Source organism: Leptodactylus fuscus, chromosome 3 (genome assembly GCF_031893055.1).
Source record: "Leptodactylus fuscus isolate aLepFus1 chromosome 3, aLepFus1.hap2, whole genome shotgun sequence".
NCBI lineage: Eukaryota > Metazoa > Chordata > Amphibia > Anura > Leptodactylidae > Leptodactylus > Leptodactylus fuscus.
The window spans coordinates 135,925,551-135,939,045 of record NC_134267.1 but is presented as its reverse complement, the minus strand read 5'-3'; the positions used below and the strand labels follow the sequence as shown (position 1 = coordinate 135,939,045).

General features: G+C 37.3%; 1 protein-coding gene across 1 annotated transcript in view; it reads left to right on the top strand.

The window, feature by feature from the left end:
• Window positions 1-826: 826 nt before the first annotated feature.
• The window catches only part of GFRAL (GDNF family receptor alpha like), a 36,016-nt gene continuing 23,347 nt past the window's right edge, over window positions 827-13,495 (top strand). Inside the window, exons 1-4 of the mRNA XM_075268386.1 lie at window positions 827-848; window positions 2,113-2,247; window positions 4,905-5,057; window positions 10,497-10,892. Of these exons, the coding sequence (XP_075124487.1) occupies window positions 827-848; window positions 2,113-2,247; window positions 4,905-5,057; window positions 10,497-10,892 (706 nt within the window). The remainder of the gene's footprint in view (window positions 849-2,112; window positions 2,248-4,904; window positions 5,058-10,496; window positions 10,893-13,495) is intronic.

Here is a 13,495-nt window from a genome sequence, read left to right as displayed (position 1 = left end):
ATATGACTTTTTGATGACTTTTTCTATTTTTATGGAGGCAAGTTGATCAAATACAACAATTCACTGTGTAAGTCATACATTAGTTTTACAATATGGGAAAAAGCATTTTTTTTTCTTTTTCTGTATAGCTTCAAATAAGGTGTGATTTAGAAGAAAAAGAATTGTGGTTTAGCGATGGATGGCTTAATGTGTAACAGTTTACACCAGGATTATTCCTCAATTATGGCATTAAATTGATCTATCTGATTGGCAGTATAACCTGTTAGACAGGAAGTCTATGCACTAGATGTATCATAAACCTGAACTACTGTGATAAACAAATCTGGATAGTTGGCTGCCAAATTCTGGCGTATATTGTTGAATGTGGGCCACTGACTTTTTATGGATGTCTCAATCATTCAGATTTTTAGCAATGAATTATGCTCTGAAACGGATCTTCATGTAACATATATTAATATAAAGTTTAAAAAACATTGCTCAATGTATCCAACCTTTAACCAATGTTCACTAGGTTTAATTTTGTGAGATTATGTGATTATTCATGTATGAATATATTAGTTCTCAAACACTGTGATACATTCATGCCTTTTCCATCACCTGTCACTAGTAATGTTAAAAGGTATCCAAAGATAAGTCCTCCCTATCTGTTGGAAATTGGAATACTAGACACATATGACAAACTAGTAATGACAGGCAAATAGCTCAAGGTCCTGTGGGCTGGAGCTGTTCTGTAAGAAGAGTGCTGAAATCCTAGCTCAGGATTGTTTGCTTGTGCTCAGTAGACACATGCACTTCACCAGTAACACTGGATTCACGCTTTACTGCAATGAAGTACATCTGGTTCACAGGTAACTACAGTCATATACATTTTACATTAAGGAACACTGTGTCATTTTAAGAGATGTGGATCAACATGTGCTGTACTGTATGTAGAAGTGGTATTAATAGTTTTAATAATGGTTATATTTTGGTTCGACTATTTTATTGTATTTCCCTTTAATCTCTTCCCTTCAGCAGGTAAGCAACTTGTTTATATTGACGGTAGATTGAGTTCAGAGATTACTTTTATTTTCTACTAACTGTGATACATTGAAATCATGTGTTACTATTACTTAGTTTTCGGATCTCATGAATGCATACATGCTTGTTTAATGTTGTAGTTTATGAATACAGAACAGTATACCTGAGCAGGTGCTCTCTCCGCTCCTGCAAGCATTGCCTGCTATTATTCTCCAGCTGATAAACCTCTATTGAACAGATATATTTGGACTATCTCACAGTGATAGTTATAAGGTCTGCAAATACAGTCCTAGAAAAAAGGCTTTACAGATAAATATAAACAGCGGCATGTAATGTAAACTCATTGTTAAGGCAGACAGACACTATAATAACATATATAACACATTGTAGAAGAAAAAACACACAATTATTATTGTATACAGCATAATCATTTACAATAATAACCATCTTTTTTTTTTTTTTTTTTTTTAATCTACTTACTTTCCATCAATTTGGGGAAATTTGGGGAAATTACTAAATTTAAACTTCTTAGTCATTAATTCATGAATCAACTATCTAGAGAGCTGTTGTATTAATATATAATACAAATCAAATATATTTAAGGTTGCAATGTAAACATACTATAAAATAATATATAATATCTAATATAAAAATTCAATGATCTAAAATGAAACTATGAGTGTATGAGTTCACGTATTTGCTAAAATGTGACTTAACAATACTTAAAGATAATAATAACATGTTATGCAGATACAGTAACTGGTGTTGGAAGAGAACCTCTATTTACATGATCACAATTTTTGTTATTTTTGATAACCTAGATATGTTGGCAAACAGCAACTTTGTAAGCAATGTTCACGTTGCAGCCTGGCATTATGATTGGTGGGACCTACTGAGAAATACCATTTACACTGCAGTATCCATTTCTTTCACATAGCTGAACTGAAAATCAAACTGGACTATGTGTTTCAATACAGTTGAGCTACCTGTGTCTCATAGATTATATACAGCCATATTTAGCCCAGTTTTCTAATTTCAGATGTGTGTCACATGAATACTACTTTGTGACTTTATTTGTGATTTCTGTTTTAGCTTTTTGGTTAATTCTTTTAAACTTGCCAAAATCTCAAGCTATAAATTGCTTGAACCTGAAGGAGAGATGTAAAATGTCTGATGATGAATGTGCAGGACTTTGGAGTGCTACAGAACAGGTGTGTGAATTTTCAGGTAAGCGACAAGAATCTCCACTGACTACTTTATCCAATCTAAGAGATGTTTATGGAATAAAATAAAATGCACTTATAACACTAATGTCATTGAATAGCAGATAGCCTTGCTGGATATTTTCCTTTATAGTACGTTGGTTTCTTTATACATTTTAAAACTCAACTATTTAATATTATAACACTCATGCACAATCTGAAACTGTATAGGTAGTAGGTTAAAGTCCACTATTACATATACCAACTGAGCTTAACACGTCTTGTACTGAAAATATGTTTTGGTGATGCCATATGTTTTAGAACATACCTGTTTTTTGTAGTTAATTCTGTGCAAACCCTTTAATATAGTACATACAATGAGAAAAATCCATACTGCCAAACCACATCAACTTTTGAACCTTTACTAGCTGTACAGGATGACGTGATATCCACGTGGAATCATATGATCTTGGTGGTAGGGTGACACGATATCCATGTGAAATCATATGATCATAATGACAGGCTGACATGATATCCATGTGAAATCATATGATCATGGTGATAGGATTACATGTGAAATCATATGATCATGGTGGTAGGGTGACACGATATCCATGTGAAATCATAGGATCATAATGACAGGATGACATGATATCCATGTGAAATCATATGATCATGGTGATAGGATTACATGTGAAATCATATGACCATGGTGATAGGGTGACATGATATCCATGTGAAATAATATGATCATAGTGATAAGATGACATGATATCCATGTGGAATCATATGATCATGGTGGTAGGATGACATGATATCCATGTGAAATAATATGACCATGGTGATAGGGTGACATGATATCCATGTGAAATAATATGATCATAGTGATAAGATGACATGATATCCATGTGGAATCATATGATCATGGTGGTAGGATGACATGATATCCATGTGAAATAATATGACCATGGTGATAGGGTGACATGATATCCATGTGAAATCATATGCTGATGGTGATAGGATGACATGATATCCATGTGAAATCATATGATCATAGTGACAGGATGACATGATATCCATGTGAAATAATATGATCATAGTGACAGGATGACATGATATCCATGTGGAATCATGTGATCATGGTGTTTAATGACTATTGCATGACATGATGTCAGCATGAACTATCACAAAAAAGAACAGTCACAGTATGAACAGATATCACAGGATTTCTAGAAGAAAGCAGATATAGTTTTATAATCCTGTTCTACTACTTTAAATGATATGCTGGAAATACCTGTAAAGGTGTGTTCTAAATTTATATCATTTAATAGTGCCGCTGATGGGGCAGCAAGCAATAAGCCTTTACTCACCTCTCCTCAGGCCTCCATTTCCAGTTTTCAGCCTACAGGTCCACCAACCGTTTGTGCAAGATGACCTCTGTGGATAATCAAAGGCCTCAGTGGTGATCTCTTCACAAACAGCACGTCATAAGTCACATGCATTTGTGAAGAGAACTAGAGACGTGAACTGGAGGACCTGTATGCAGAGGATTGGGGCTGCTGCTGGAAATAGAGATCTTGGGAGAGATGAATAACATTTTTTATGTTTATGGGCCCTCAACAGCACATAATAATAATAATAATAATAATAATAATAATAATAATAATAATAATAATAATAATAATAATAATAATGTCATGAAACCCCTTTAACCTCTGTCTACATAAATTATATCTGGACATATAGCTGTTTGATTACTAGCATTTGTACTGCGCTTTGTAAATACACTTAAACATGTATTTATAGATCCTTCTAACATTTTGGCTCTTTTACCAACACAGAAGTAAAATACTTTATAATCTAATTTAAGCACATTAATATTTTCAGTACAAGCCAAGTTAGAATAAGTTGTGTATGTTGCAATATAAATGTCCTGCACATGTCTTTTGTTGATTTTATGTTTCAACTCCGGCATCAATCCTTTTTTTTATCAATAATTGGTGTTTGCTTTAAATATTTATTCAGCTGTCTGAAGGGAACAATATTGGTGTTCATTCATTAACAATATTTTATTTGGTTTCTCCAGGCTATATAAAAGGAATCTGCTTCAGCACTTAGAGTATAAACCGGTCACACATTAAAAGCTGCATGAAATAAAGCACATAGAATGTATTTTTCATATTTTATGTTTCCCAACTTTATAATGTTTACCATGTTGCGCATTAGTTTTAAATATATTAGCTGTATTTTGCATATGCACTATTCACTGGTTAGTGTATATATAAAATAAATAATTTGAGAGAGAAAATAGTGGTTGAACATCTCACGATATGTAAGATACGGCTTCAAAATGCTATTATTAAGAATATCACCCTATGTTGACCTGCGGAAAATATCATCTATGAAAGAAAACTGGTAAAGAAAACTGAAACTGTAAGAATAAAAATGAGAGAAAAATGAAGCCATACGTATTACCAAAATAGAATAAAAAATTATATAACAGGACAAAAAAAAACGTATAGGCTTAAAACCATCAGGTACTAAAATGTGCCCATTTATGAACCAGGAAAGAATGGCCCGGTCTTGGAAGTGGTTAAAATTACTTTTCATTTACAAATGGTATGTTCATGATATTGTTTACTTTACTTGTATTAAAAATGTGGAATCTCATCTGTGTTTTAGGTGTCAACTGTCAACTAAAAAATTTGATGATTTGCAACTCGACTATCTTTATGTTCACTGAAAAATATCCAGATTTCAAAGCCTGTATTTGCTCTGAAGACATCTACTGCACTATTAAAAAGCTACTGGGAAAGAACTGCAATCCAAAAACTGGTCAGTAATTTTTTTGGAATATTGTTGTTCATTGTCTTCCATTAAAGGTAGCCTGTCAGCTTTAGTGATGTGCATATTTTGGTAAATACATGCGTCAGTATTTTCATGAAATGGAAAAATGCACCTTTTCTTATAAGATATAATTCACACCTGCATGGTTTTCTGTTGTTCTGCTCAACAGAAGTGCCTGATGTTTAAAACAATGTACACCAAGTAAGCCTATAATATCTATATATGTCTATAATAGGGTTCATCAGGCTTCTGTTTCAGAATTCAATATTTTGCCTGATGAAAAAGTCCTGCACAAACAGATTCTTTTCCCCAGATTTTAAATGGGTTTTGCGATGGATGATCCTAATGGAGCTTCTAATGCAAGTGTGAACTAGCTCTGTCAGTTTATTTCTCAGTGGTACCCCTTATTTATAAGCTATTCTCACACCTCAATCACAAGGACCCGAAGCACAATAAATGAAATGATTCAGTGAAAAAGTATTGAACATATGAACGAAAAGAAGTGAAAAAAAAGGCATGGGAAGCCCTGACATCGGCTGAAATCTAGTAGGAACTACAAAGCAATCCTGCCTTGTAGTGAAAAAATATCAGCTGGTTCAACTGATGACCTGTAAAGAGGTGTCTCACAACAAACATCTCATGACCTGTATCAAGACCTTATTGTTGCAAAACATTCTGATGACATAAGAAATCTCTAACCTACTGAAGGCTCCAGTGAGCACTGTTGGGCCATAATGTGGAAGGGGAAAGAACTTAATTTCATCATAATGGTCTGTCCATGACTAGGTGCTCCCCGCATGACTTCAGACACAGGAGTGAAAAGAATTCTCAGAAGATTGTTCCAAGAGCCAAAGACTTAACCTTCATGGCTTGTATGCATGTTTAAAGTTTTCTCAACAACACTTAGACAAGCCTGTGAAATACTGGGAGAATATAGTCTGGTCAGATGAGACCAATAGTCACTGCCTATCACCCCCAAAACACCAAACCAACAGTGAAGTTTGGAGGTGGGATCATCATGGTGTGGGGTTACTTTTCAGCATACGGCATTGGCAAACTTTCATGTAATTGAAGAAAAGAAGAATGAACAAATGCACTCAGTTTGGCTGCATCTCCGGTGTAGACGAACTGAGCGCACGGCCAGCACTGCTACATCACGGCATAGGAATGCATAGGAATTTTGCATGTATATATGCAAAAGTTTTAGGGAGAGGTGGAACAAGTTTGGCAAAGTAAGGATACTTTCAATGATACAATCCAAAAAGAGCAATGCCAGGAAGAGATACACTCCCTGGCACTCTGGAGTGCTTGGGTTATGTTATGTTGGTTGAATGCTATTGTGTGTTTCATTAGCCCTTGTTTCTATAGTGCATATAATTCTTGGAGGGGTTAATTAGGTTACGGTCAGGGCACTGGCTAAATAGGGCGGTGACCCTGTATTAGGCAATAAGGTGAATCTAGCCCCTTCCTCTTTTACATAATAAGGACTGTGTTTATTTTCTAATTTCACCCGATTTTCACACTAGACGGCCTACTCTGTAGTTATCCCTTCCATATCCTCCGGAATTATCCTACCACGGACTGGAGTAGGGTAAGTGTGATTGGTTACCTTACTTGGGACCGCCGTGTTCCCTTTGAATAATCCCGTGGTTGTGGATATTTCATGGTTTTTATATGAGGTCATGAATCATATGTGTGACTTTTTATAGTTTTTTGTGTATATTTATATTTTATCCAGTACCATTAAAGGTTAAGTTTTATATTCTGATTGCTCTTTTTGGATTGTGTTTGGATTAAGTGAGCGATATTTTGCACTGCAATAGTGTCTTTTGGTTTGGACATTGTACTTTCAAAGATCGAAATGTTTATAATTTATTTTTCTAAGTGAACAAAATGGAAAGTAAATAAACAGAAGCAAAATATAAATCAAATCAATATTTGATCTGATCATTCTTTGCCTTCAAACCCAATATCAATTCTAGGTACACGTGCACACAGTTATTGAAGGAACTTGGCAGGGAGGTTGTTACAAACAATTTGGAGAACTAGAACTGGTGTTGCTGAAATCCTTTTGATGATGTCAAAATCAGATCTCTGTAGGGACTATATCTTTACTTTGAGAACTCTCTACTTCACTCAAGTAATTCTTAATGACATTGGCTGTATATTTGTGGTTATTGTCTGCAACAGCAAAGTCTCTGCCAAGCCAAGATTTCAAAGCAGACTAGCTTTCAAGATGTGCTGTTCAACCTTTCTTGAAGAAGCACCAAGAACAACATTAAGAACTATAGACTCAGTGGTTGGCCATAGAAACTTGTGCTTACTCCCCTTCGAAATCAGAAAATGTCAAGTAGTACCCTCAGCTCATAACTAATAAAAACTAGTGGAACCCAGATACATCAACTGTTCAGAGAAGTTTGTTGAGAAGTGTTCTTTGTGAAACAATTGTGAACAAAAAAGCCATGACTTCAGCTAAATGTTTTGAGCAGGAAATACAAAGGAGAAGAGTGTATGATGTTGTGTGACGTTCTAGCACCACTAGACATCAGCTGACAGTGTCTTATCCAGTATGTAGTGATAGGTGGATACTTTACATTGTTTATATCATATATCATATAGTATCATATTAATATAAGGTGCTGTAAGCTTGAACATGAGGAATTACAGTAATGGTGAACATAGGGAAGGGTCTGTGTTCCATTTCACTGCATACAGAGAACTCAGTTCTTAAAAGATTACAATTGCTAACCAAAATTGGGAATAGAAGAATTTAGACAGATTAAAGCATTTACAGGCAGATTAATTATAGAAATCATATATAGGAGTGAAGGGGTATATCTGTGCTACTATATACAGACTATTTAAACATACTGACAGTCAGTCCTGCAATGTCAGTCCTGCAGTCAGTCAGCAATGTGCTGATTCTGCCTGCAGTCTAAAGGTATGTTCACACAGAGTTTTTCTTTTTCCGCCACTAGCTGCGCGAGGCTCTCTCCCAATTAGGCTCATTTTTCGGGGCTAATCCAGAGCGGAATGCCGCGACTGGATGCTGGTGCACTGCAAATTCCGCCGTGTGAACATACCCTAATATCCTGGGCTAATATATATATATATATATATATATATATATATATATATATATATATATATATTCTTGTTATTTAAAGAGAACCCTTCAAATCCTCATCAATGTGCGATTTTATATACCACTACCTGACTGCTGCTATTTGTTAGACAGAAAATACAGAGCAGACAATATCATGTGTGCAGTACTCACACACACATACCGTGATAACAACATCTGCCAGTCTCACCAATAGACAGCAATAGGTGGTAATCAAGAAATAACACACAGGCAGATAAGTAGTGCTGTGATAGAACAGAATTGAATAGACATACAAGTATAAGTGTTAAGGCAAAGGGTATTAAGCTATTGTTTTACAGTGAGTACTAAAGATAGTGAGAACAAGAAAGTCACACACTGCTGATTTACATAAGTAATATTAATTAAGGAAAAAATAATAAGGAAGTACACTCAAGGAAGTAACATATACACTCACCGGCCACTTTATTAGGTACACCATGCTAGTAACGGGTTGGACCCCCTTTTGCCTTCAGAACTGCCTCAATTCTTCGTGGCATAGATTCAACAAGGTGCTGGAAGCATTCCTCAGAGATTTTGGTCCATATTGACATGATGGCATCACACAGTTGCCGCAGATTTGTCGGCTGCACATCCATGATGTGAATCTCCCGTTCCACCACATCCCAAAGATGCTCTATTGGATTGAGATCTGGTGACTGTGGAGGCCATTGGAGTACAGTGAACTCGTTGTCATGTTCAAGAAACCAGTCTGAGATGATTCCAGCTTTATGACATGGCGCATTATCCTGCTGAAAGTAGCCATCAGATGTTGGGTACATTGTGGTCATAAAGGGATGGACATGGTCAGCAACAATACTCAGGTAGGCTTTGGCCTTGCAACGATGCTCAATTGGTACCAAGGGGCCCAAAGAGTGCCAAGAAAATATTCCCCACACCATGACACCACCACCACCAGCCTGAACCGTTGATACAAGGCAGGATGGATCCATGCTTTCATGTTGTTGACGCCAAATTCTGACCCTACCATCTGAATGTCGCAGCAGAAATCGAGACTCATCAGACCAGGCAACGTTTTTCCAATCTTCAATTGTCCAATTTCGATGAGCTTGTGCAAATTGTAGCCTCAGTTTCCTGTTCTTAGCTGAAAGGAGTGGCACCCGGTGTGGTCTTCTGCTGCTGTAGCCCATCTGCCTCAAAGTTCGACGTACTGTGCGTTCAGAGATGCTCTTCTGGCTACCTTGGTTGTAACGGGTGGCTATTTGAGTCACTGTTGCCTTTCTATCAGCTCGAACCAGTCTGGCCATTCTCCTCTGACCTCTGGCATCAACAACGCATTTCCGCCCACAGAACTGCCGCTCACTGGATGTTTTTTCTTTTTCGGACCATTCTCTGTAAACCCTAGAGATGGTTATGCGTGAAAATCCCAGTAGATCAGCAGTTTCTGAAATACTCAGACCAGCCCTTCTGGCACCAACAACCATGCCACGTTCAAAGGCACTCAAATCACCTTTCTTCCCCATACTGATGCTCGGTTTGAACTGCAGGAGATTGTCTTGACCATGTCTACATGCCTAAATGCACTGAGTTGCCGCCATGTGATTGGCTGATTAGAAATTAAGTGTTAAGCAGTTGGACAGGTGTACCTAATAAAGTGGCCGGTGAGTGTAATAAACAAATATAAGCAGTAACAACTTATTTAAGCTTATAGGAACCCTGAGTCATGCATGCTGACACCCCAACATATACAGAGCCAATTCAGAGATGATAGGAAACCGGACATCTGAAGCCAAATGTATTATGATGATCCTTTCTAGGCACATGCCTTAATATATACAGTATATCATAAAAACATAATGTAAGTCAATCTTATATTCTTATTATATTTTTCTGGTTTGATTGTACTTGTCTGCTTATTATTTTTTCTATTATTAAAATTTTAAATTTTAAAAATTAAAATGTTTCTCCCACTATACTAAGAATCCATTGTGAGGCATGGCCCACCATTGTTTGGGTGCAGCTAAAACACCCAGACAAAAACCACTATGTTTTACAGTAACTGCAAAGTGGATGAGATTCTGGCTAATGCCATTCACACTTTGCAGAAAAATATTCACAGTGGACATGTTGCGATTTCAAAAACCATTGCATTTTTGTGAATTGCGACATGTCAATTATAACTAAGGAAATGCTAACCTGTTCTGTATAGGTATAATAGAAGCAGAAAGTCTGTAACAAGTGCTGCGAAAAAAACTTTTATGCGTTTTCATTTTCAACTGGTACAGTTCTATGATTTTAATACTATTCCTCTCTTTTACATGCAGTACCTACTTTGACTACAGAATCTGTTAAGCAAAAACACTCAATTTTTCAAAAAGGATTCATACAAAGTGGCAAAATATTGGTGGATACTTCATCAGGAAAAGTGAATGACTGCATTTCAGCAAAGCAATCCTGCAAAGAGGACCATCATTGCTTTTCTTTATATGAAAATTTTCAAATTCAGTGCAACCACCCAAATAAATGCATTCTCGGGGATGCAGTACAAAATTGTTTGACAGCTTGGAGCGACCTAAAAAAGACTGTTATTGGAAACTGTGTGTGCCTCAACTCACCAAAAAGAAAATGCATAAAAGTTTGGAATAGCATTAATAATAATACCTGTTTACATTATGCAAAGGAAAGTCAAATTTCCACATATTCAAATACTTTGGAATCAGGTAAGTAAAACAAGAATACTGCATTTTTGTGTGCACAATGTTGTACCCTGAATACATGTTATAACTATAGCCCATTTAACCCTTAAGTACTATCATGGCGCCTATCATAATGATATATGTATGATAGTGGTGTATGCTAGACACCATGATAGTACTTAAGGGTTAAACAAATAACAATATTTAAACAAACACATATAAAAGAATAATGGAAAGCTTCCAGAACATAACAAAGCTTCATGAAATTCTCTAAATAGGAGGCATAGATGGAGCAAAGTTTAACCTTACATTGTTTCATTGCCAGACTTTACACTTTTCCAAACCATCGAAAATGACTGCATGATAGGATCTTGTTATGCAAAGGGAAAATCTCATAGGTAATAGAAGCATGGATCAAGCCACCTTTAGGCTAAGGCCACACATTGCGAAAACACAGCTTTTTTTGTTGCACATTTTGCTGTGTTTTTCTGCACTAAACCTGTTAGTGACTACAGAAGAAATAGAAAATATCTTGAAAGCAAAATACAATTCTTACTCCTTCTAAACTGACTCCTAGCTTTGTCTGAAAAAACACAGCAAAATCTGCAACAAAATAAAACAACTTTTCCACATTGTGGGGCCTTAGGGGGCATTCACACGATGTAACGCGGCGTTGATTCTGACACGTTAACTTGTGTCAGAATCAGCGCTGCAAAACAGAATCCCATTGACTTAAGTGGGTTCCGTTTAGCGTGTGTAACACGTTGATATCAATGGGAGGCTTTTTAACCCATTGATTTCAATTTGTTATGCATGCTAAATGGAACCCATTGAAGTCAGTGCAATTCTGTTTTGCAGCGCTGATTCTGACACAAGTTTACGTGTCAGAATCAACGCCGCGTTACATCGTGTGAATGCCCCCTTAGCCTTAGGAGGGTATACTTGGCTCCTGTATGTCCTTGACCCTTATAGTAACAATACTTGTTAGTAAGATTGCAAATACTTATTGTTTAAGACTTCTTGTGTGTTAGCCCTAAAAAACCCTCTAGGAGATACTGTAGTTGAGTAATTATTATTATTATTATTATTATTTATTTATATAGCACCATTAATTCCATGGTGCTTTACATTTGGGGGTTACATACAATACACAAAATATACAGGTAGATACAATACTAACAATGACTGACTGGCACAGTGGGGTAGAGGGCCCTGCCCGCGAGGGCTTACAATCTATGAGGGAAGGGGGGTAGAGACAGAAGGAGAGGGGGAGACTGTACAGATGGGGGTGCGGTGATAGTGTTATTGGAGGTTGTAGGCCTTCCTGAATAGGTGAGTCTTCAGCGCCTTCTTGAATCCTCTGATTGTGGGGGTCAGTCTTATGTGTCGTGGTAAGGAGTTCCAGAGTATGGGGGATGCACGAGAGAAATCTTGGAGTAATTGCCCTGAAAAATGCACCCTACATTCAGAAACATACCTGACCCTACAATATCTGTATCCCATAGCATCCTCCCAATATGGGAGTTATCAGGGTATCTAAGTAAATTTACTAGCCACTTATCCCAGGATGCGAGGTTAGTCAGTAATACTAGACGTCAGACCTTTAACTTATTTCTCAACACAATCAGTGGCAAAATTTCAGTAGAAATATGTCTTTCAAGACGGTAGGTTACACCATCCTCCAACCAGTGAAGGAAGGTGAATTGCAGCTATTCAAGTATGTCTTGATATTGTGTGTTAAATGCATTTCAAGATCATTTGGAATTTAATAGACATGGGTGAATCGGTTCATAATGAGCCAGATTCACCCTGAATTTTACAAACTGTTTCTTTTTTTAAGAAAACCAAACAAAACCAAACCCCAGCAGGTAACAGGTCCTATTTACTTACTGATCTCCACTCCTGCTCACGGCCTATTTGCTTCCCCTTCTGCGGAAGCGGATGTGAGCTGGAACGGGGATTGGTAGTTAAAGCTGTGTGCCCGCAAACCCCACAAACTCTGCTATCATTATACTCTGGAGTCTTCTCAGACCCCAAATTATCAGAGGGCCAAGAATGGGGATGGAACATAAAAAACACTGTTACTTACCTCTCCTTTGCTCTGGCAGTCTGTGGGCCTGTATGGTCCCAGATGTCATGTGGGTCAGGCCAGCTTCATTATGCATCACGACGCTGGCCTGGCTAACATGATGTCTGGTTCAACATTGAAGATAGCCAAAAGTAGCGGAGAGTGCGCCAGAACCAGGGAAAGGAAATTAACATTGTTTTTTATGTTTGTATCCTACCCTGGGTCTCTGATCAGTATACTCTGGGGTTTCAACAGACCCTAGAGTATAATATTTGTTCATGAGCGGTCCACAATGGGGCATAGTACAGTGTGAAGGGGCCACTATGGGGAATAATTGTGTATGCAGAGACTCCTATTGCGCATAATAGTGTGTGCAGGGGCCACTATGAGGCATAATAGCATGTGCAGGGGCCACTATGGCACATAATAGTGTGAGTAGGGGCCATCGTGTGTGCAGGAAAGCGGTTCGTATGGAGGGTGGGTCGGGGGAATGCCATGTCAAAGTTTCTCTTCATCAGAATTGAAGGTGGCAGGTCCTGAAAGAAAGTAAGTGAAGCAT